The sequence below is a fragment of the Anopheles arabiensis genome, chromosome X, assembly GCF_016920715.1.
Source record: "Anopheles arabiensis isolate DONGOLA chromosome X, AaraD3, whole genome shotgun sequence".
NCBI classification, from domain to species: domain Eukaryota; kingdom Metazoa; phylum Arthropoda; class Insecta; order Diptera; family Culicidae; genus Anopheles; species Anopheles arabiensis.
Window position 1 is genome coordinate 15,264,726 of NC_053519.1, and position 24,787 is coordinate 15,289,512.

General features: G+C 46.5%; 1 protein-coding gene and 1 long non-coding RNA gene across 13 annotated transcripts; one reads left to right on the forward strand and one right to left on the reverse strand.

Annotated features, from left to right (window-relative positions):
• The first annotated feature begins 153 nt into the window (after positions 1-153).
• LOC120906801 (stromal interaction molecule homolog) lies at positions 154-23,261 on the forward strand. 12 transcript variants are annotated; one of them, XM_040318818.1, is made up of 12 exons: positions 154-670; positions 1,496-2,175; positions 2,290-2,924; positions 3,459-3,909; positions 7,934-8,124; positions 8,199-8,547; positions 8,611-8,783; positions 8,865-9,432; positions 9,729-9,776; positions 15,926-16,367; positions 16,756-16,932; positions 19,854-20,484. In XM_040318818.1, exons 4-12 carry the CDS (start codon positions 3,468-3,470, stop codon positions 20,362-20,364), a joined length of 2,901 nt encoding a protein of 966 aa, XP_040174752.1. In that variant the 5' UTR covers positions 154-670; positions 1,496-2,175; positions 2,290-2,924; positions 3,459-3,467; the 3' UTR covers positions 20,365-20,484. The 12 variants fall into 12 exon arrangements, with proteins under 12 accessions (XP_040174752.1, XP_040174754.1, XP_040174757.1 ...); XM_040318817.1 differs by lacking the exon at positions 154-670 and adding an exon at positions 765-1,155; XM_040318820.1 differs by lacking the exon at positions 1,496-2,175.
• LOC120906808 lies at positions 12,131-14,086 on the reverse strand. Its single transcript, XR_005740167.1, has 2 exons — positions 14,036-14,086; positions 12,131-13,962 (listed from the first exon to the last, which is right to left on the reverse strand). It is a non-coding gene; the product is annotated as an uncharacterized LOC120906808 (long non-coding RNA).
• Positions 23,262-24,787: the final 1,526 nt, after the last annotated feature.

Genomic DNA, 24,787 nt, shown 5'->3' on the forward strand with positions numbered 1-24,787 from the left:
AATATTATAACTAGACATGATTTGCCACCCCTGCCCGCCAAGGGGAACGTGACAGCTGATCGTTCCGGACTGTCAAAATCTGTCGGAAAAGCCTAGTCGCAATTGTTTGCGTGCATGTGTGTGTGAGTGTGTGTGTGTGTGTGTGTGTGTGTGTGTGTGTGTGTGTGTGTGTGTATTCGCTCGTTCTGTCTCGTACCCGGGGTTTCTCTATCTCTTTTTCTCTGTTGCGATCGCTATGGTCGACTCTTTTCTTTTTCCTTCCACGCCACAGCAGCCAGCACGGGGCAGAAGACAACTTGCATAACCTTGAATTTGAATCCAACACATTCCTCCCCACCTTGGCATAAAATTTCCCGTTTGCACCGTGCACAAGCACAGCCACACGTACACGCACACACACACACACATACGCAAGCAAAAGCCCCCACCGCGCGCGTGTGTGGGTCGAACATTTCGGAAATTCGGTGGCCCCAGGCGGATGCGGTTTTGTTTTGTTTTCGCCACCGTCCTCCGACACGCAGGGAGGACCGTCTGTGTTTTTCGGTTCCGGGTTCGGAACCCGCGCGCCATCTCCGCTTCACTTTAGTTACGGCGCACCCGCGGCAGAGCAGTGCAGAAGAGCGAGTACGAAACAGTCCTCTGCAAGGGCAGTTGGGACGACATACTTCAGGTGAGTGTATTTTTTTTTCTTACCTCAGGGTGTGAGGGATGGAAAGAGGACGGGTAGTGCGCGAGGTGGGAAAATTGTCGTTCATTTTTCACCCGTTTGTCCATCGGCGTTTGCGGTGTGTCAGTGTATGTGTGTGTGTGTAGTTGTGTATTTTTATCGTGGGTCTACAATTCGCCGTCAAGCAGTGGTGCTAAACCGTCGCCGAACATTGGGAAGCATCCTGTCTAGCTCCTTCCGTCCAGTTTTTGCTCTCGCTTGCTTTGTCTATCATTATCATTGCAACAGACAAAAAAGCAGGTGCGGGAGCGTGTGTGTTTGTACTTAATAGCCCGCGAAGGTAATGTGTGGCAGTGTGTATGTGTGTGTGCACCTTAATGCGAGTTGCTTGCAACGAACGGCACAGCGCCTCTACACAACAAACCTATCAACGCTGGCTGGCCGGAAGGGAAGCGACGATCCATCCAGCCGCAAACAGGGCAGTACAGGTGTGTGAGTGTATGGCTGTGTGCTGTGCGACGATCAAAGCAAGCGGCGAACGAACGAAAACGAACATTAGAACGTGTGTTGTGTTGTACGATCCACGATTGCACGGTGCTTCCCCTTACTACGTGTACGTGTGTCCGTGTGTGTCGTTGTGTGTGCTATTGTGTCCGATGACAACACGCGTCAGCCTTTGCTATTTATCATCCGACACAGAGTGAGCGCGGGCGCGCGCGCGAGAGAGAGAGAGCACGAGCAGTAGGCGCTTTGTTTTCCATTCCATTCGCTGCGGCGGCGGTGTGAAGGTGGTTTGGTTTTGATGTTGCTTTTGCCTTGTTTTTGCAGACCATTTTAGAACGCGCGCGTTCCGTGTTTCCCAAGCCCCAACTTCGTCAGCCACTCATCTATTCTTTGATTGTGTGTGTGTGTGTGCATCTATGTGTGTGTCGCGTTTGACAGATTTGACAGTTCGCTCGAGCAATAGAGGCAGCAGAAGCAGCAGCAACAACAACAACAACACGACCACCATCGCCAAATAGAGGCAGCAGCAAGCAAAAAAAACATTGCAAACGAAAGAAAGAGAAAGAGAGTCTATATATATATGTGTGTTTGTATGTGCGAAATAGAAAAGCAGAGCGGAAGACGGGTAAAGTCGTGAGTAATCAATTCGCGCAACATTTTTCGGCTGCCCAGTATCGTCGCGTGCGTTTGCGTGTGTGTCTATCGAGTTTTCTTTCGTTCGCGTTTTTCTTTTTATTCGCCACCCTCCCGGTCGTCGTATCAACCTCCCCCCGGCAGGCGGTTGCCCTGGTTCTGGGAGGGTTTTTCTTTTTTTTTTGTTTCAATTATTGTACTGGTTCTGTGCTGAATGTGTGTGATCTGATATTGCAAAAAAGGTGCAATCACAACACGGCCCAACAGTGCTTCCCACACATACACATACACACACACACACGCGCGCGCACGCAGTGTACCGTGATCCCTCTATCGGAAGAGGTTGTCCTCCTTCGCCGTCCGCTCTCACGGTAGTGTGGTTTTTTCTCGAACGTTTTTGCCAAATTTGATCATTATTTTAACATTTTATCTCTTCCCTTCTCTCTCTCTTTGCTACATACACACATACACTCATTCGTGTGCAGTTTTGCGTAGTGAAGTAGCTGTAGTACGCCCACCACCATCACCACCATCGACATCTTCGCGCCCCGAACAGTTGGAAGACGATCGTGCGCAGGAAAAGTAAAGGAAAAAAAGAGGGACACGTCGTCGAACGTCTCAGACAGTACCGAATTTGTCATACAATAAGCGTGTGGAAACAATATACACACGCACACACCAACGCGGATCGTTGTAGGAAGTGGCAGCAGCAGCCCGTTTTTAGGTAGCAGCGCTCTGGAAGGTTGCGCGAGCTTGTTTCGGGGGGACCCTTGCAGCTGGCTGTAAAGTGCACTGACACAGACACACACACAGAGACGTGCGCATACACTCGATCTACAACTTATCTGTCCCCCTCCCACCCCCACCCCTCGCCCTTCGTCGGAACGCTGTGTCACCGAGTCACAAGCGATCGGCGACCTTCACTGTGTGCGCACCGTTTTGCTCGATGCGTATTGCTGCGAGAGCCCCCGCGAGAGCCTCCTGCTGTGCACTTGCACTTGCGCCCGTTCGCATCAGCTGCCCGCCACCACCACCACCACCCCCAGCCAGCTGTGATCGGTTAGCTCTGATGGAGAGGAATCTCTAATGCTACATCATAATCTGCGCTACACACCGACATGTGAGTAGAGAATAGTGCCCTCGACACACGGCCCTCGAACGTGTGTAGGGCAATTAAGGGTAGAGAGAGGGAGAGAGAGAGAGAGAGAGAGAGAGAAGAAACAAGTGAACAAGTGCAGAACACAGTGCAGGGGGGAAACGCTAGTCAAGAGGCGCACCAGCACCAATAACACTGCTGGAAAAGGTTGTGCGCAAACGGACGGACGGACGGCATCACGGGATCACACCGCCCGATCGGTCAGAACATTGTCGTCCGCGGCTTTGCAGTGGAATCGAAAGTGCTGTCCAAAGTGTTGTTCGGTAGGGGGGGAAATGGTGTGTTAAGTTAGAAAAGGGTAAGAGGTCCTGTAGGGTAGTATTCGTTTTTTTGGCGATCTGTTGCTAATTATTGAGCTCAGGGATCAAGAGAGAGTGTTCATCAAGTTAGTTTGAGTAAAATACAAAAAAAAAAGACATTTACACTACACAGACATTGGCGAAAAAACAACTATTGTATGGATTTTCCCCTTATTTTGTTTTTTTTTTTTTGTTGCAGCAGCTCGAGATGCGATACTTCACGCGGAACTTTAATGCCTTCGCCTGCTGCTGTTCGCTGCTGCTCCTACCGCTCGGCGGCCTTGCCGATGTGGAGCGGGGCGCCCCGGAAGCCCCGGCGAAGGCACCCATCCACCAACACCAACAACACCATCCCCACCAGCAGCCCCAATCAGTCAAACTCCATCAACCGGCGGTGCCGTCCTCCGCCGCCTACCATCAACCAGCACCCGGCACCGGTGCCGCCCAGCATCCGGATGGGCCAGCGCCGCAACAGCCGGCCCATTACCATCAGCAGGCGGCGGCAGCGTCCGCGTCGTCCGATCGGTCCCTGTCCCGGCAGCCGCCCTCCTCGCTGGCGGCCACCTCGGCGCCACCCCGGCCGCTCGAAACGCGCAACTCCTACACCGTGCTGAGCCAAGCGATGTCCCAGGCAGTGCATCACGAATTCGGTATGTATCGGTACTGTAACGACCCCGTGCGCCTTTTCCCCGTCCCCCACTTCCCCCTGCAGGTTATTGCCTTTTTTATCATTTTCCATTTTCCTCCACCTGTCTGTTGTCATTTTGTTGTTCGTTCTTGTTGTTTTAAAGGTTTTTTTTTTGTTTAACAGACAGGGGAAGGGCTCCATTAAGCTTCCCCACCTTTCCCTCCCATCGTTCCCAAGTGTTTTTGTATTTGATTTCAGAACGGTCGCGGAAACAGCCATTGCCCTGCCATTGCGCGCTGCTTCCCCTCTTATGTTACTAGCTATTCATCCAACAACAAATGCCGAGGGGACCCCCTTCGGCCGGCAGAACGGAAGGCGTTAAAAGGCCGACTCTGCTAACAATTTTTTTTTGTTTGCATAATTCTATATTTTACGTCCCTTCTTTTCAGCCCAGGATTCATATTTTAAAGGCGAGTGTTTTGGTTTAGAGGTTTGCGCTCCGGGATTGATACAATAGCGTAAATTATATTGTTTGCGCAAGCCAACCTTACGCGATCGTCGGTGAACGACAAAATTCGCCAACACAAGCAGTGGAAGCATTTTTCTTTTAATTTTTGCTCTATTCAAATGAGCACGGGAAGGTTTGAAATGTCTTAAATGGAGGCTTAATTTGCTGTAATGCAGCACCTCATTATTTGCATTATTGTCGCAACGATAGCAACACGGACGAGCAACAGAGAGAGAGAGCATGCTTGTGGTGTTGCTGGGTGTTGCACGTTGTCCTCCAGCACAAACCGAGGAGGAGAAGGAGGAGGAGGTATCGTTTTGGCAGCAATAAGTTGCCAATGATTTGCGCTAACATCTAACCTCACCGCTGTTACGAGATTCAAATTAAAAAGGCACATTTAAATTAAAACTATGACAAGGAGCGAGTGGGCGTGAAACAGCAAAAAAAAGCGAGCACGATTATTAACGGATTGCCAATAGATGCACATTTTTTTTGGTATTTTTCTACCTGCACACAGTTAAACATAGTTGCAATGGTACTAATTAGCGCCGAATGAAATTAATGTATCGGAGAAAAAAACGATTGCATAATATGTACATAGTTCGTACGAGGCCAGATTCCCCTGCCAGCCGATTGCAAGCAAGAAGCATTTCATCAATTCACCTCCACGCCAGACGCCTTTCTTCGCCCTACTTTGCCCTCCCAACCCCAGAATGCGCTTTTTGTTAAATCAATGCTTTCGTTCGCTTGCGCGTGTGTGTGTGTTATGCATGTATGTAGCATCACAAAAAGAACTCTTGCCACTGCTACCGCCGCTGCCGTCGCGCAACTAATCGTTTTGCCGGGCTTTATGACATTAATCTATTTTTGCACATTAAGGGAATTGAATTAGGGTCCCGCCGGACGGCTAGAACTCCCATTAGGCCGAATGGCAATGGTGGCTATCTCATTAGGGGCGCTGCCACGCTGACCCCCCGACATTGCTTTTTTGATACAAATTGGTGGTGGTGTGGGACACAAAATTGTTGGAAAATAGCTGGACCGCTGGATTAGAGGGAAAGGGAAAAGGCGTTACCTGCCCTGCTCCGAAGGAAGCGAGCGAAACGCAAACAGCGAGCGGGAAAAGATCAGTCGCCGTAAGAAAACGTTAATATTTACCTTCGTGTTTCATTGTCCTTAGCTTCCAGGGTGTAAAGCAAGATAAACTTATAAATTTGCCCAACAAAGCTACTTGGCTGCGGGTTATCTGGACAAGAAGGCGTGCATTTGTGCGTGTGTGTGTGTGTGTGTGTGTGTGTGTGTGTGTGTGTGTGTGTGTGTGTGTGTGTGTGGTAGTACAAACTCCCATGAGCACTGGGCACACTTTAATTAGCCAATGTTTGCCAGGTGTAAACTAATGGCAGCCAAACAGGACGGCATTATTTTATGAGAGCGAGCACCGCTGGATTTGTCTTATCGCGGGCGGTTACACACGGTTGCGCGGTGTCGCACCTGGCTCTTGCAAGCGTGGTATCGAATGACCACGTTGCCCTAGCCCTGGGGCACAATGTGTGTGTCTGTGTGCAGCGAAGGGATTATAAACGTTTCACCTGGCTGCGGATCGTTTCATCTTTACGCTTTGCTACGGCTAACTAACATTACACCGGTTTTCGCGCGCGAGCTCTTCGTGTGAGCACTGCTCAAGCAGAGAGGAGGAGGGCACATACAAATGAAGCTTACATCCAACAAACTTTCGCAAACTGCAAGGGATTGTTGCATTTTGTCGTTGTTGTATGGGGCATAAAATGTTTGCTCTACGAATTTTCGCTTATCAAAGTTTTGCAAAATGTGTCCTTCTTGGTGAACCGACCGCAATGCAAACCAATTAGATCACGAAGCGGAAGATAGGTTGTATTGACAGGCGGGCTGCGGCCCGAGGGTCAGGGCCTTCGATCGATAAGGCTAAATTAAAAACAATTGAAATTAATTGAAGGTAGTCAGTTTTTTTTTAATAAGCATGCCGTTTTTTTTTGTTTTCAATGCTCGACCCTCCTTGTGTGCCAACCGTTTCTATTTGAACGGCATTAGTTGTTGTTTTTCTGTTAAAGCAGCTAAAAGGGTAGTAATTGTGTAAAGGAGATATTTCATAATTGTATGAAGTAAGATTTTATGGCGGCATGTGCAGAATAGTTATGGGAAAAATGAAGTTTTTGTCGGAATCGATTCCGGTTAGCGCCGAAGTTTTCTGGAATCGATTTCGGATAATAGGTCCGTTCAGTTTCCGGAATCAGTTTCCAGAATCGGCTCCGTTATCGGAATCGGTTCCGGACTCGGAATCGGTTCCGGACTCGGAATCGGTTCCGGACTCGGAATCGGTTCCGGACTTGGAATCGGTTCCGGACTCGGAATCGGTTCCGGACACGGAATCGGTTCCGCACTCGGAATTGGCTCGGTTTCGGTCGGTTTCGGTATCTCCATAAGAATAGGATTTCGGGTCCAGTGATGCTACGTATTGATTGCCGCAAAGAATCAAAATTTACTTGTAAACGATCCATTCTCATGGAGATTTCCGGACTGATTTCGCTTCTGAAACTGATTCTCATTTCGGAGCTAATTCCATTTCTGGAGTCAATCCTGATTACGTTACCGGGGCAAATTGCGATTCCCAGGTCAATTCCGATTTTGGAGCCGATGTTAATCGCGGAATTGTTTCCGGAGCCGACTCCGGAATCGGCTCCGGAGTCAAGTCTGGAATCGGCTCCGGAGTCAACTCTGAAATCGGCTCCGGAGTCAAGTCTAGAATCGGCTCCGGAGTCAAGTCTAGAATCGGCTCCGGAGTCGACTCCGGAATCGGTTCCGGATTCGGCTCCGGAGTAGATTCCGGAATCGGCTCTGGAATCGGAATCGGTTCCGGAATCGACACTGGAATCGGAAACGGTTCTGGAATTGATTCCGAACACGGAATCGGAATCGCGTAGGTCCGATTCCAAGCTCCCACCATTAGTGCATAACTCGTCATGTTCGAAATGCAGCCTTCTGAAATCAAGTTAAGAAAAAAAGAAAAAAATCGTGTAATCAGCTAAACAAAATCCAATGGCAAACCCGATTCCTAGCCAATATGTTGATCGTACCAATTGTCACTGATAACGTACCAATCTCACTTGAACCCATAAGGGCGCGCTTGTGTGTGTGTATGCTTGTTTTTACATCTCATATTTCTACCCCCATCTCATCAGTATCTCACACCTAGCTACTTTGTTTGACGCTTGCCTTCGTAAATCAAATAAGTAAATTTGATGTTCCCGTTTGTGCCTGTTGCTGGTGTATCCCCCACCATTCCACCCACGGGGTGGGACGACCAGCTTGCCCCCGTTCGTGTGTGTCGCGTTGTTTACGTTGTCCTTAGCCGTTTGCTCCGATCGCCACGCCATCTCCACCCATCGCGCCATGCTGCAGTCGCCGCCAAGACCATGACCGAACCAGCGACCAGCCGACGAACAGTTGTGCCCACCACGCAACACCGAAAGAGAGAAACAATATGACTGACTTGAGTCCTAAGATTTCCTATTTCTCATTTCAGGCACGTACGGGAGCGGGGCGATGGCCGGCGATGCCGGCAGTGCCTGCACGATCGACGACATCGACTGTCTGGCGCACCACGACCAGCTCGGGATGGAAGCGATCCGTTCGTTGCATCAGCAGCTCGATGACGATGATAACGGTGACATCGATCTTTCCGAATCTGACGACGTAAGTCCCCTCATTTATCGCACGCTCAGCAAAATTGTGATTATTAATGGCTGCGGCTTTGCTTACTTTTGCAGTTTCTGAGGGAAGAACTGAAGTACGACTCGGGCTACGAGAAGCGCCACAAGGCGTTCCATTTCAACGACGACATGCACATCTCGGTGAAGGAGCTGTGGGAAGCGTGGCTCCGATCGGAGGTGCACAACTGGACGGTGGATCAGACGACCGAGTGGCTGGCGCAGAGCGTCCAGCTGCCCCAGTACGTGCCCCTGTTCCGGCTGCACAAGGTGACCGGGAAGGTGCTGCCCCGGCTGGCCGTGAACAACATGCACTACGTCAGCAACGTGCTCGGGATAAAGGATCCGATTCACAAGCAGAAGATAGCGCTCAAAGCGATGGATGCCGTCCTGTTCGGGCCACCGCGTGGTATGTAGCAATGGGTCTGTTATAACCGGCGTAGAATGTAACATGCTCTCTCTCTCCGCTTAGAAACTGGAACCCGGTGGAAAGATCTGCTGCTCGTCACGCTCCTTCTGACGGCCATCATAGGCAGCTGGTATGCGTATCATCAGAACAAGAGCGCCAAAATACACATCCGCCGCATGGCGAAGGATGTGGAGGGTTTGCTGAAGGCGGAAGTCGCCCTGAAAGAGATGCAGAAGGTAGGATGGCGAACGCCACTCTCGCCTCGCCAGTCTACCACCAGTTTGTAACGCATTTTCCACCTTTGGTCTTGCCCGCAGGAGCTGGAACAGGCCCGGATCGAGCAGGAGAACGTGGGCAAGGAAAAGATGGACCTCGAGCGGCGCCTCCGCGAGGCGCCGACCCTGTCCTCCTCCAGCTCCGACCTGGAGCTGCAGCAGCTGAAGCAGGAGATCGAGGTGCTGCGGTCCGAGCTGAACCGGGCGGAGGTGGAGATCCACGACCACTGCTGGACGCCGCCGCAGGGGCTGCAGAGCTGGCTGCAGCTGACGTACGAGCTGGAGAACAAGCACCACATCCGCAAGCGCATCATGGCGGAGAAGCAGCTCGAGCAGGCGCGGGAAGCGTGCGAGAAGCTGCGCAAGAAGCGCTCCAGCCTGGTCGGTGCGTTCGTGTCGACGCACGGCAAAAGCATCGACGACGTCGACCGGAGCATCGTCGAGGCGCGGAACGCGCTCAACGACGTGACGAACGATCTGCAGGAGCGGATGCACCGGTGGAAGCAGATCGAAACGATGCTCGGGTTCGGCATCGTCAACAACAGCGGCATCGCGCACCTGGAGAATCTGCTCTACAATCGCAACGGCGTCGCCGGCAAAACGTACCGATGTAAGCACCCAACGGCTGCTGTCGTGTCACACACACACACACATTGTTGTTGTCCATCTGCCGGTTCTGCTCCACTCCGTGTGTTGTGCTGTGCTGTGGTTGATATTTTATTTGTCACACTTTTCAAACCAAGCTGCATTTAACTGAGTGTGTCCTCCATTTGCTGCATTCTAATAATTCCTTCTCATCCGTTTTTTTTATCCCTCTTTGTTCTTCTCTCTTTCTCTCTCTCTCTCTTTTAACACCACCAAAACTACCAACTCGATAAAAAAACACGCACAACTCCGACCGGGCAGCGCGACTGTCGAGTAGCCAGGACGATCTGGACGATGATTCCGTGCAAGGTAAGCCGATCAGCTTTGACAATTTTTCAATGTTCTCGTCGGAGTAACAAAACCAACCGACCCCGGGCCACTACACACCCTCTTCTGCCCAACTCCATCCACCTTCCCCCCTACCTACATCTCCCAACCACCTCACTCAAACCCTCACGAATGTCAACGACCAGCGACTCCGCCGATGGGTTGACGGGCACCCGACGGGTGACTATGGTAGCGGCTGGACGCGTGTATGGCGGCACCCATCCCCCCCTCCAGCTCCCGCAAAGTGACTACTCTGTGTGTGTATTCCTATGTCCGTTTTGTTTCAACGCAGGAGTGTTAGCATTACCTCATTTTACAATGGCCGTTCGATTGCAGCAGCAGCAGCAGCAACAGCAGCTAGCGAATTGTTTTCGTATGTTAATGTTTCTTGTTTTTTTTTTTTAATTGTAATCCATTTTTGCTAGAGTTCATTTTTGTTGCGTTTAATTGTAGCTTGTCCAAGTGGAAAAAGCCTTCCCGACTTTTTGTTTTTGCTTCACTTTTGGGATGTTCGCAAAAAAAAAAAAACAGCTGCGTAATATGGTACGCCAATTTTGGCTAGTTTGATCACATTACATACGATGCAGTGCAGCTTAGTTTTCTGTTTCGTTTATTGCTATGCCATAATGTCGCTGTTTTACGTTCGCAAGCAGAGGTGGTAAAACAATTACCTACAGTAAGGATATATAATTAGTTTGTGAGTTATTTATGTAATATTCGCGTTTAAGTGCAGCCGCGCGTACCAACTACACGGTATATCATTTAAGTTATATGTTAAATTGGGATTCAAGTTCGAATTTCTAATGCTTACATGTTGTTGTGTGTAATTTGTTTTTTTTTTGTAATAAGCGCTAATGCAGATTGTGCGGTGTCGAACGCACACTCAGAATTGTAGGTTTGGGCAGAAGTGCAAAAAAAAGGCGACACCTGTAATACACAGACCAGGCTCTGTGATTTTTGTGTGTTGTTTTGTTTTCTGTGTACAATGACGGTTAGGCGGGGGTGGAAAGTGGCGCCGGACAGCTGAAGATGAAATACCGATGCGAAATGAGCAAACGAGTAGTGAGAGCAGGGAGAGTGTAAAGAACATCATCAAGAGTCATTAATTTATACTCCTCTCCTCCCAGTCCCATCCTTTCCCCTTTGCTTCTTCCCTCTTGTTTACTCGCCACTGAAGTGAATCATTCGAGTTTGTTTCCACGTGTCTGTCCGTGCCTGCTGCTGTTACTTAATTATCTGTTTTTATTTCATCAATCAAGCGAATTTTGTTTGTTTTGTGCGCTGTATGTTTCTTTTTAAATTTGCTCTTTCTGTCTAAATTACATTTTCTTCCAATTTTTATGTTTTTTGTCTTTTTTTTCTTTGTTTTTAACTTGTATGCAAATTGTACGAAACCAGCTTACGAAAGTGGTGGAGAAATGACGTAAAACTATCGCTCTAAGTATTGCGACAAAGTATTGCGTTTTCTTTTCTCATTTTAATTCCTTTCTGTATGAATGACATCTTGTTGATTTTCTTTGGCTTCGCTTGGTTTCGATGTTATGTGTTTGCTTAGCTGACGCTGTACGTACTTTTGATTGTACTGTGAAACTTATTTTAACGACATCTCGATCGTTAACCGTCCTACGCTCAGGCTACTTAGATATTGTATAGTTTTCTCCCTCCCCTTGCTATATAACTAGTGGAGTGCTTTTCATAATTGATTTTTTTTAAATAATAATAAGTGCTCTGTAGCATCATAAAGATGCTCGATTGATTCTTTCCTACTGTATTTTTTGTACTTTTATTTGAAGCTATCGTTTAAGAAGAACAAACCCTATATTGTATTTGGAATAATTTATTCGTCTACCCTGATTCCATCAAGTGCATTTTTGTTTTCTTAAACCGTTGCCCAACAATCAACAACGTGAGCTGCTGGTGTTTCGAAACGCTAAGCTAAGTGCCTTCTTCTGCTCATGATTGTTCGCAGCTCTTTTTACTTCAGCGCTTCCCGTCCTATCCTGATGCTTATATTTCTTCAATTTTCCTTTTAACTCCTTTCATCTTTCATATTAATCTATAAAAAAGCAAAGCAAAAGAGCAAAAGCTAGATCTATGATTTAAATAGTTATATTACTATGTCCGTTCGTAAGTATCAAAGAGAGACAGAGAGAGAGAGAAAGAGAGAGCCAACACTAAACAACAGAAAATGCTTCGTTGGACCACGCAGTGCTGGTCCAGTGATGGCAAAATAGTCGAATAGTTTGTACAAGCAAAAAACCGGACTAGAAAACCACTACACCTAAAACAGGAGCTGATCGTTTAACATCTCTAGTTACATGTTTATGACAACTCGCTTAACGATACGCGTGTGGTTTTTTGTTTTGTTTTTTTGTTTTGTTTTTTTTTATATGTTCTGTTTCTGTACCATTTCTGTTCTATTTTTCCTGTCCGCCTAGTAACCAACTGCTCTCGACTTTGCGGTTAGAAAAATCAAAGGCTCAAAGGCAGTAAAGTAAGCAAAGTTATATAAAAATAATAAAACAAACAGGCAAACCGAAGTAACGCGAATGTTTGTTTATTAATCATTTCGCTGTTGTTGTTGTTTTTTCCTAAGTTTTCGCCCAATTATTCTTCCGTTAAACTTTATTCTTTTAATAATTGCCCTCTAGTCTCAGCTTCAACTCTCGAGTGTTGTGGATGTGTGTATGTGTGTATATGTGGTTGGCTGTGTGTTTTTGATGTTGTTGCTTTTATTTTGGGGGTATTTTGGGGTATGACGGATGAATGCGCTTCATATTGTCCGTTGCAGGTTTCTGCATACAAAGAAATGGTGCAACTATGTCATACATTCAGGAGTTTTGATTGAATTCGATTACTAATTTGTATTTGTATGTGTGGGTGTAAGATAAATGTTAGCAAATGTAAATTTTAAATCAATGTCAGTTGTCCTACAGCGTGACGCTGTCAGAAATAGGCGTATGACAGTTGTGTCCAATCCGTTCTATGCTAATAAGACAAGCACCATTCTTCAATTCGACCTACTTATTTTGAAATTATTTTAAAATACACACCCACTCACACACTCACACCAACACGCTACAGAAAGCTTGCTAACGGTTCGCTAAACTGCGACGCGCATATCTCATGGAGTCGTCGCCGAATGCGGTACGATGCTGGGGAATGTTCGTTCTGTTCGCGTTTGTTTTTTTGTTTTTTTTTTGTTTTTTGTTTAATCACAAATACTCTAAATACGAACCACACGTACACACACATACACACATACAAACACACACACACATAGACACCAATGCAGCGTTACAGTTTTTTGGGGGAAGGTATGCCTAAAAGCCAAAGACGTTGCCAGGTTCCGCAAAGAGCTCAGAGGTAAGATTTCGAATTGTAGTACGAACTAACTATCTGTCTCTTCTGGTCGCTTCTTACTTTTTGCACAGTCCTCCCCTTTCCTGCAGAAACAAGTAAAGTAAAAAAAAAAAACACACACACACACACGCACGCACACATGTACAAAGACAGGAATGTGTGCGGGCGTGTGGTGTTACATTTTTGCTTGCCTAAGGTGTTCTGTAAATCAATAAGACATACTAACCAAACAGGTGTGCTTTGTCGCAGCTACTGTTTACTTATTTTATCTTACTAAACGCCTGCATTGCTGCTTTGGTATGCTACCTGCTGCCTGTTTTGCTGTACATTTTTTGCTTCTTAATATCTGCTCAAACTTGCTTGCCAAGGTGTTTGTGTGTGCGTCCGCTTCTGTTAATAGCTTGATTTACTAATAAAGCCCTCTCGGGACATAGTACGAGCGTAGTATACGTCCCCCGTTGAAATAAACCCCCCAGTGCGTTTACTAAGCCCTTTATGTGCGGTGTTGTACTATAAATTTAGGCAAACGGTAAACGACACTAATCGTAACGATGCGTCCACTGTAAGAAACGATTGATAACGCGTCGCGCAGTTTGTGTAGCACGCGGGCTGATTGGCTTCACCTCACTACTTCCGTTAACTGTCTCCAACGCCTATGTCTTTCTTTTCACGTGTCCCCGAAACACCGCAAACGACTCGCCTCTTGTCAGATCATGTACCGGCAATTAACACGTTGACGTCCGATGACATCACGGTTGCTCACCACCTCTGTTTGCATCCTTTTTGGGCAGTTGAATGTTTCATTCTGGTATATGGAGATATGAAAAAAGTACCCGGTTTGACTATTTTGAATATTGAACCTAATGATCTAATTTTACGCGAAAAGGACGCAAGCATTCCGTAGAAATGCAACTCAATGTGTAGTGTCTTACGCGACTATACTGAGATGAACAGTATCATTTCCGCTCGGTTGAGACGAGATATAGTTGAAAACGTGCGAATCGCAAAGTACAAACGCGAACGTAATTGCACGGCAGAGTACATGTACAGGAAAGCTTAAAGCAAATGTAAACAAGCGAACCATTTGCATAGTAAATCACCGATCGAGTTCTCGCCGGCAGTGTCTGTCACGGGAATGTGTGACAACACGCTGAGTGTGATCGATTGAGTTTGTGTGTGTATGTTTTTTTTTTCTTAGATGTCTTCCTACTCATGCTTCAACATTCTAAGCTGCCTTTCTGCTTTGGTGATTAAGAAAAATCAATATGCGCATACTGTATTGCTAATCACACATTTATATTTATATGTATATGGTAGCCGTACGATTCGGTCGGCTGCGCGCTGTTCAGCTGAGTGGAACTTGTTTGGACATCATAGATTGTTTTTCTTTTTTGTGTTGTATTTCTTGCTGTTATGTTAGTTATGAATTGTATGGCTATTTGTAATTGAAATGCCTGCTCTAAAACACCGTTAATACTCTACATAAATAAAAACGCAATCAATTACATTCTACATTCGGGAGTAAAACTTAAGCTTTTATGATTCCGCTCAGCAAGGTGCGTCTCTTTATGTGCTAGTTTGCAGTTTAAATTGCTTCTCTTGCGAAGCGATCTGCAGACGCAGATGTAGTCGTGAGGCAATAGGCTAGGCCTTGCATAAGGGCGGGCATGGGATCAATTCTTTTCGTGATCATGACGATCCTGTGATTACAAAAAAAAATCTATTACAAATGACGATGTTTTGACTACAAAGGATACAATGTTGAAAGAGTTCTAAAAGAAGCTCGGGAATGGTAAGGGGGAACAACAACACATGCAGTTTTCTCTACACCCCATGATGTTTGCTTTTTACGCTTCTATACAATCCTCCAGCAGTGTTTGCAAAAAACTGATATGGCTTTTGCTTTGGAATCGGTCTCGAAGCATAATACTTTTTCTCCTCCACATTAATTACACCCTTTTAATGCTTCCCTTCATACACTCAGTTCTTTAAAAAAATCGCTTGAATGAGCGTGTTTTAGATTATCAGTCAATTTAACTTAAAAGGTCAAACAGTTAGAACGAGTTTTACATCAACCGTAAAGCCTTTTTAATCTTTGCAAAGAAGATAATGTTAAAATAAGTAAAAAGTCAAATGAAATCAAGTTTAAATAATGTAAAAAAAAGGATTATTTTCCGACTCTTTTTCACAACTAATGAAAATCGTAAAAGTCATACTTGTCAAACGTAAAACTCCACCGAACGATTATTAACAACACGCAACTAGAATGAAACAATAGTATAGCACATTTGTGACGAGATATGAATCACGTACAGTGATCGAATGCGATACACCAAAACCCATATCCTAACAAAAAGGAACTAAACCACAAGGGGGAGAAGTCGCCCATTAACCATGCGCCAATTGATCGACAGACCAAAATCGGACGCGGACCCGAGTAGTTTGCTTCAGTGTTCCTTGAAGTCGGTGCATTGTAGGGCGGCCAGCATTGCTCCAACCTCTAGCACCTCCCCCCCCCCTCACCGCCCTATCCCTCTATTCACTTGGCCGTGTCACCCCTCACTCCACCTTTGCTCTCTTCCCCCGTCCTTACAGATTGCGCATTTGTTTTCATTTGTGTTTAATTTCATTCTGTATTTTGTTTTCTCTTTCTCTCTACCTTCCACCTCAAACCCGCTCCCACTTATCCCCGCCATACCTCCCCTGCCCTTCGTTCTTTGTGTCTTGGTAACTTGCAACCGTTTGGCCACCCCCTGGCTGTACCACAGGATATCTGGAGAGCAATTGCCGCGGTGGCCGGGACGACTCGTCCGCCAGCGATGAAGGTGACCGTGAACGCGACACGGTGACGTTCTTCCTTGGCGGCTGCCCGTCCGCCACCAACCTGCAGATGAGCGCGCTCAACACGCTCAACACCGGCATCGTCACACCGAGTACGGCCGCCGCGTTCGGCGTGTCGGTGGCCGGCACACCGACCGGGTACAGCAGCACCGCGACCACCAACAGCGCCAGCACCAACCTTCCCAACACGTCCAGCAGCATCGGTGGCGGCGGCGGCGGTGGCAGCTACCCGAGCCTGTCGAACTACTCCGTCCCACCGGTCGGCCTCTATCCGGCCCTGCCGTCCTCGTCTTCGCTGTATGGGGCGGCCTCGTCGACCGGTGGCGCCGGCTTTACCTCCATCTCCCGCGAACAGTCCGTCGGTGACAGGTAAGGACACTCTCCTGCCGTATGCATGTCCCCCTTCCCCCCAATAGTTCCCCACTTCCCTTCCCTTATTTTATTCTTGCTGTATCGTTTCCTTTATGTTTGTGTACGTTCTTTGTTTTGAAATTTATTTACTTTTTTTTTTCTTTACTTTCATGTACGTGTGAATGCATTATCCGTTGTGTACATAATTACTGCTCGGTCGTCGTTGTGCTCATCGCGTGTTCTTCAACATATCATCGTGCACACCAAACGTTTTTTTTTCTTGTGGCAAACTTTCGATGTATCTGCACCACGGACTTTTCGTTTACTTGCACAATCTCTCGTTGTTTGCTGCATTTTTTCGCAATTCTCTGTGTACATGTGTGTGTGTTTGTATGTGTGCCCACAGTGCACAAAGTTTGCTCGGCGATGGCGACTGCCAGGTGTCGTCGTTATCGTCGGTCACGCTGGACCGAACGGTGCTGCCACGGGGGAAGAAGGCTCCGGCCAAGTTGCCCCAGGTCGTGCCGAGTACGGTCGGCAAGGCGCCGATGCCTCCGCCCCGCAAAACACTCTCCTCGCAGAGGTAAGTTTTCCGTTCGCGTGTCTCTCGTGCGCCCCCGCAACACCAGCATCATAACCCCAACATACAGCCTCAACACATTGGTCGGACGATCGTAAAGTTAAAACGTTGTCCAAGCATTTCTTGTTTTGAAATAGAAAATCTAACACACGTTTTTTGGGAGATTCCAATTAGAAAGATTGAAACACACAAAAAAAAAACCCACACAATTATTCATTTGCTCCCCTCCTTTAATGCCTAAATGATATACAAATATTTTGCTGCGAGATGTGTTGCGCTCACCGTTTGGCGGGGGACGCCGTTTGTTTGAACTCTCTTTCAGACAGCAAAAGCTTCAGGATAAGAGTAGCAGTACGAATAGTAGCAAAAGTGATATAAACGACTCCCTGCTCAGTGTGCTGTAGTGGGGGCGGGGGAAGTGCAGAGCCGGCCAAAAAAAAGAGCTTTGCAAACGGAAAGCGCAATAGCATTCGGATGGATAATTTAATTTTGCTCATTAAGAAGAGAGAAAAAACGCCGTAAAACCCGAAAACACTGCTCCTCTTCAACTCTCCCCGCCTCTCTCTTTCTCTCTCCACGGTAGAGGGGTGTTCGGGTGCGACTTTGCAGAATAGTTAGAATTGTTGTTCTTACCGCCCAACCCCTTCCCCAAACCAAGCAGGCAAATGTGGCGTGAGTTTCTTTACTACACACCCCATATCCATACGCATAATTCGTTTTTACTCGTTCCGTTTTCAAATGTTTTGTTTTGTGTGTGTGTTTGTAAATTTTTATTTTCTTTCCTTTGGCTAGCTGTTTTCGAACGTCGAACGGCTCTAACTGCTTGCGTTGCCTATCATTCCATACATTCCGTCCCATAGCTCACTGCGAAAGCGTTAACTGAAAACGGTCCTGTTCCTTCCCTGTGCTTCCGTCTTGCGCTAGAGTTTAATTTTTGTTTTTATCGCTTTCGTTGTTGTCGCGCTGTACAAAGATCGAGAGCAAATTAGGATCGCAAAATGCAGACACACACAATCCTCAAATTCCCCACCCTAGAACTCCTTTGGACAGAGCAGAGTTCCGTTGTTATTTTTAGGTTTTCGGATTCGTTCATTTCCCGTGTAAATTTCGCTTTTGATGTTTTGTTGTTTTGTTGCTTTCAGCTAATATTTTATTGTTTAGTTTTTGCTGTTATAGATGGACAATAGAGCCAGCCCCCCCCCCAAATATTAGCAAAGAAAAAGATAATGTTTATTATTTATTGATAGTTTCCCATGGTTGAATGCAATTTTGTCAGCATTTTGAATAATTATTACAAATTGTATTACCTCTTTTAATAACGGTTTAGACACTGCTCAATATTTATTAACAATGAGAGGACAAAAAGGACTACCCTTTCATGTTTCTGATTTTATTATTAAAGTATTTATCAAACAATCTGAACGACCAAAATGAATCAGGTTATGCGGCATAAATTTGTAAATATGGTTGCTATAGCACAACATCTTCATACCTTCAAACCAATTGCTGACCAATGTCAGCAATTTTGCATCTCTTTAGAATTCAGTTCAAATTCAAACGAAAATAAATTACAGAAAACCAGTGCTACAAAATGTCATGAGAAGCACGTGATAATCACCACCGAAAACAATGAACATATCCGTGGTAGCTTGATGTTCATTGCTGATACTCAATGAATGTGCGTCATGACATACCGACACGACGTGCGAGTGCTTAAGTCAAACTGACAAGCTGAGCTTAGTACCCTTCGCAAGCATAGTCATGACTTTTTCTGGCTGCCAAATGCCACTGTTTCAGTCACTAACACTGACGAAGTTCAAGTCAGCTCACGTACACAACTGAGATGATCAGAGGTGAAGCTCAAATAGTTGATGGACCAATCACATGCTTGATGACATTTTGTTTAGCACTCAACACTTGGTTACTCACTTGGTCACGACATATTCTGTCGGTGATAATCATTCTTGGAACATACTGGGTGTGTGGTCCCAAGCAGCAAAATTAGTATGCTCTGTTTGGTTTGGTAGTATGTTGGGTCAAACAGAGCGGGTCAAATATGCTCGTTTTGTTACTTGGAAACACTCGCACGCACCGCATACCTTCCAAGACTATCGGGATGATCATCGGCACGAAATGTCGCGACCAATTGACTGACTAACCAGTTAGTTGCACAAAATGCCACCAAGCATGTGATGGTAGCAAGAACTGTTGAGTTTCACCTCTGATCATCACAGTACGGCTCGTGACGCTGACATTATTTTGTTTCAGTCGGAATTCGTCGGAATGACTATGTCAGTGAAATTTTGCAAAACTGATCACAGTAAAAAAAATGTCATGACAAAGTGACTGACCACGCGTTGGTTGCTAAAATGTCACCAATCGTGTATAGGACACACCAACTCTTCTGAGCATCACTTCTGATTATCACAATTGAGTCCGTGGCGCTGATTTGGATTTTGTTTCGAAGTCAGATATTTGTATGACATTGACAGTGACATTTTGCGGCACTGCAGAAAACATTCAAACGTATGGGAAGCAGTCAAACACACCTGCTCTACCGATATCCACTGCTAAATTTGGTTGCTTCGTTTTTATTTCGTTAGGCATATTAACCTCACTTTGATTTTGTACATGTGGTGGTCCTTTGAATGGAGCAAAATGGACATATGTTTAGATGAAAAAAATGTTAAAACATTTTTAGAAACAGAATTTTAGGATTGACATGCTTGCGTACAGTGAGTAAAATAGTTGTAGAGGCTCCCTAAAGGCTCTTTTGTTTGTTTAGATATTGACAAACGTGCTACTACAGCTATGTTACTCATTGTATAAATAATTTCTATGAATATGTAAAAAAAAGCGTTATCATGCTCACTGATTCTAATTAATTGATTCTCTTCACTCGCTTTGCCTTTTCCACGACGCAGCCTCTTTCAAATGGCCCGAGCTGATAGCACGGACCTGGTCGCCCTGGAATCCCCAACGGTACCTATTCCACCGTCAGCTTCAACAGTCTCGACGCCCGCGTCGTTCGCACCGGGCGCCGGTGGCGGCGGCGTCGTTGTTGTCGCTGGCAGCGCCGGCCCCTACCACCAGCAGCATGTGCAGCACCAGCTCCAGCAGCGGTTCGTCGACGGTAAAGTTCCACAGCAACAGCAGCAGCAGCATCAACAGCACGGGCCGGATCTATACCAGCCTGCTCGGCGAAACGGAGGCGGCAGCCAGAAGTCTGCGCCGGTGGCCCTCGGAGACCCAGTCGCTGCCGGCGGTGGAGGCGGCGGCGGCGGCGGCATCGGCTTCGGCGCCGGCGGCACCCTGCCCCAGCTCGACGATGCCGGCTCGACGGACTCGTCCCTGTTCGACGAGGACGTTAAGAAGCGCCCCCGGAAGCTGTTTTCTTTCGGGAAGCGGTTTGCCAAGTCGAAGAAGCAGCAATAGCAGTGTCAGCAGCAGCAGCAGCAGCAGCAACAACAACAGCAACAGCTGCAGCAAGGACGCCAACAGCGCGCCGCCGGGCGGGAACGTTAACGCTCAGAAACTGGACGACGACATGCCGCGGCCCGGCCAGCGACGACGCCGGCACCAGCGACGACGATCGTGGTTCACATCATCACGGCAAGGGGACAGCACCAGCAACAGCACAGGCGTACGACGGTTCCCACCGACGGACACCCATTTGACATAGTACTTCCGTTACTTAGGTTTTTAGAGTCTACAGTTCTTAGGGCTAACTTAACTTAAGGCTTTTTACACACCCATACACAAAAAATCACACACACACAAAACACATCAAAACTCGCACGCGGTACCGTATGCGATATAGGGGGAAACGGGAAAGGGAATACACTCGAAAAGGGGCAGCTCAGCTTGGGCAGCCGGGTTGTGTCTAGACACCCAGAAGCTGCGCGCGAGAGCGTCCCTCCGACACCAAACGGCTGCAGGAATCTTTGACCAATATTTATTGACTTTGATATATGTTAGGTTATGGTTTAGCTTTCTCCCGAGCTTGAGGAAGAGCGGGGTTAAGTTTGCTGGTAGAAACGGTAAGCGGAGCGAAAAAAACAAAGAGGGAAAGAGTAGAAAGAGCCGCTTTTAGTTGCGTTTGTGTGTCTGTAGTCTTCCGCAAAACTGTTTCCGACACGGAAGTAGCAAATGGGGGGAATGAGGGGGGAGGGGATGCCATTAGAACCACTTTTTGTAGGTGAATCTGGGGAAAAATGTAACGTCTTCTAACGATGAGGGGGCGGAGGATGGAGCTCGAAGGGAGCGAAGAATACACTTTTTTTCGTTTTGTTTTTACTCGCGCTCTGACACCGTGCGCGACATTCGGTACACTTGCTTTAATAATGTGAGACTGCCAATCCACGTACTTTTGTGACCGTGACGTGACCGTGACCGTATGTGTTGTGACGTGTGTAACTGGGGGAATGGGGGAATGCACAAAGGGTAAGCGTGCAAGGCACGTTTGTCAATTCCCGGCCGGTTGTGTAGTAGCCATTTTATGTAGATAGGAACAAATATGGATGTGCGCCGACGATAGTGGAGTGGAAGGAGTCGACGGGGACTATTTAGCCAATCGGAAGTCATTAGATAAAACAATGCAAACACACACACACACACAAACGCACAGCAAATCTTAGATAAAATAGTTACATTGCGCACACATATTAATATATACACTATACACTCAACAACAAAAAAAAAACAACCTTAAAACGTTATCCGAAAAGTCTGACCAAATTCTAACGGGAGTGAAGCAAAAAAGGACCGTAAAAAGGAAACTATACACAAATGGCCCGCTAAACGAAGCAAAACAGGTGGCAGGTGGCAGAAACGAACGCTAAAGTCAATAACTAATGTAGGTGTACTGTGTCTAGTAGGGCGCAAGCAAAGGACAAACAATTCAACGGAAGGAAGAAACGCAAGCAAAAGGCGCATGGTTGAGGTTGCGTGTGGCGAGACCGTACAAAACCGTACAAAAAAAAATAACACCCCGTTGCTGTAGGTTTAGTGTAGTTTCGTTTCTGTTTTATACAACTACCTACTACTACCTAACCCCCCCACAACCACAGCCCTGATCTCACGTCCCCATTCCCTTCGTCTCGCATTATGAGCACCTGTCTAGCGACACAACGCAAAACAGCACGCAGATTTTTTTTTTCTTAAGTAAAGGACACGCTTAGCACGCCGTTAGGATGTTTGTGTACAGGGTTTTCCAGGGGTTCTTATAGTTGTGAGACACTTCCTTGACTCTTTCCTATGGGAAGTGAACATCATATGATGGAAAATGGAATCCATGGTACCCTTGATGGAAATTCATATTGGATTTGTCCAACAAGGGTGATATTGAGTCCAATTCCCATTCAATTAAGTTCATTTCACGTTAGAAGGAGTCATTAAAGTGTCCCACACCCTTGAGAACTCCTGGAAAACAATGTAAAACACTAAGCTTTATTGTCTAAAGATTGTCTAGCAAAGTTGTTGGGGTTTCGTTTGCGCTTACTATCTCTCTCTCTCCCTCAACGGTTGTTAGCGTATTTGATATACGCAACGCAGCTATTTATTTATTGCATCAAACCCCTGGACTATTGCTTTTTTTGCGCGCACAAACAATGATCAGCACACTTATGTGTTTGCACCATGGCACGTACGTTTTTTTTTGTCTAAGATGGCGTTTTGGGACGTTTGTCTTTTTCTTAACTGTTCCATCCTTAGGCTGCGGATCTGTCTTCAATGCTGTTGTTGTTTTTTTTTTTGCACTGTTCACAACAACAAAGGGACAAAGGCACAATAGGAATGCGCACACATACTTACCTTTACTTAATGTACGCACACGTATGGGGATTACCGTGGGGGAGGCTCTCTGGCACAGCAAAACACGTTGTGGACCGTAGCGCGGTCTGCAATGTGTCGTGCCGCCGTGATCTGTTTGTTAGTTGTTTTTTCCTCTTTTTTCTCTTTTTCATCTTCTTTCTTTCTCTTCCAGTGTGTAACATTCCGGCATTATCGATAGTGAATCGTTGTACGGTTATGTTTTGTTACTTCTGATCAAAACGTTGTTTACGCACGGTCCGGCAATGAAATATGCGTCTTGGGTGGGGGTAGTGGTGGTGGCCTTTCGTGGGTGGTGGTGGGTTGTTTTGGAGTGGGTTTTCATACACACTCACACAAAAAAAGGAGACACACAATACTTAACAAATAGAATCACACATTAGCAGCCTGCTTTACTTAACAAACTAATAGAATTATAAGAAACGGTTCAAAAAACGGCGCAAGCGATTTTAAAAAGGCAAACGGTGTTTTTGAGGGTTATCAAAAAAAAAAAAAAACGAAGGCAGATGGAAGTGAGCGGCAAAACGACTTCACTCGTGCGCGTGATAATGTTTGCTTCTTTAGACGTTTTGCGTTTGTGGTTTATTATTATTATTTTTTATTTAAATATGCTACAAGAAACCTCTCTTCAACGGTAGCACGGGGCGCGCAAGCTCCAAACCCCTCAAAGGTGGCACATAAACAGGAAAGGTTTAGGGGGATGGGGAGAGAAGAGAAGAGGGAACAGGCGGCTACTAAGAGACAAAGAAAGCAGTAACAGGTGTTGTGTAAATATATAAATAAATGAAGAAAGGTATTATTATGCATAATGACAATTTATAGAGCGTTAGGAGCATGGGGAGCACGAAGAGAGGATCCCAGGGCCACTGTGTCGCGTATGCCTTTACCGGCTTCCAGCCACCTCGTTCGCGAGTTCGGCGAGCAAAAGAAGAAGAGGAAGAAGTGTCAAGAAGAAGAAGGGGGCGACTGTTGTTGTTTTATTTTTAATTTTATTTTTATCTGTTCCCCGCACACCCGCCGCCGCACACCACCCCCCGCGCTTAGTTTAGGGTGCGTGTGCGCGTGTGTGTGTGCGCGCGTGTGTGTGTGTGTGTATGGTATAGGCAAATGAACATTATTGATAAAATCAAACTAGAAAAAGGCAAGAAAAGGAGCGTAAAGTACACTCAAGCAACAGAAACAGAAGGAAAGGAATCACAAACACCCACACACGGACGTGTGCTAGCAGAAGGAAGTTGTGTATATATACATATACATACATGCAAAAGGAGAGGAAAAACAAGAAAGAAGATCTTAAGTGGAAGAAGGTTGTAAACTGAACAAGAAAAGCAATAAAGCGAAAAAAGAGAAAAAACGCAAAGAGAGAGAGAGACAAAAACAAAGCAAATGGTGTTGCACAAGTTAAGAAATGGTGGTGGGAGCTCGAAATCGAACCTATCTGATTCCGATTCCGGAATTAATTCCGGAGCCGATTCCGATTCCGGAGTTGATTCCGGAGCCGACTCCGGAGTCGATTCTGGAGTCAATTCCGGAGCCGATTCCGGAGTTGACTTCGGAAATGATTTCGTGATCAGAATCCGCTCCGGAATCGGAATTGACCTGGGTATCGTAATCAGGATCGACTCCAGAAATGGAACTAGCTCCGGAACTAGATTCTTTGCGGCTAACAATACTTAGCATCATTTGACCCAAACGCCTTTGCTTTCGAACATGCCGAAACCGACTCCGTTTCGAAGCCGATTCTGATTCCAGAACCAATTCCGATTTCGGAGCCGATTCCGGAACGAACTCTGGAGCCGATTCCGGAATCGATTCCGGAAACTGATTCCGAACCTACTATCCAGAATCGATTCTAGAAAACTTCGGAGCTAGCCGGAACCAATTCCGATTTCGGAATCGATTCCGATTCTGGAACCAACTCTGGAACCGACTCCGGAAACTGATTCCGGACCTACTATCCGGAATTGATTCTAAAAAACTTCAAAGGTAGCCGTAACCAAATCCGATTTCGGAGTCGATTCCGATTCCG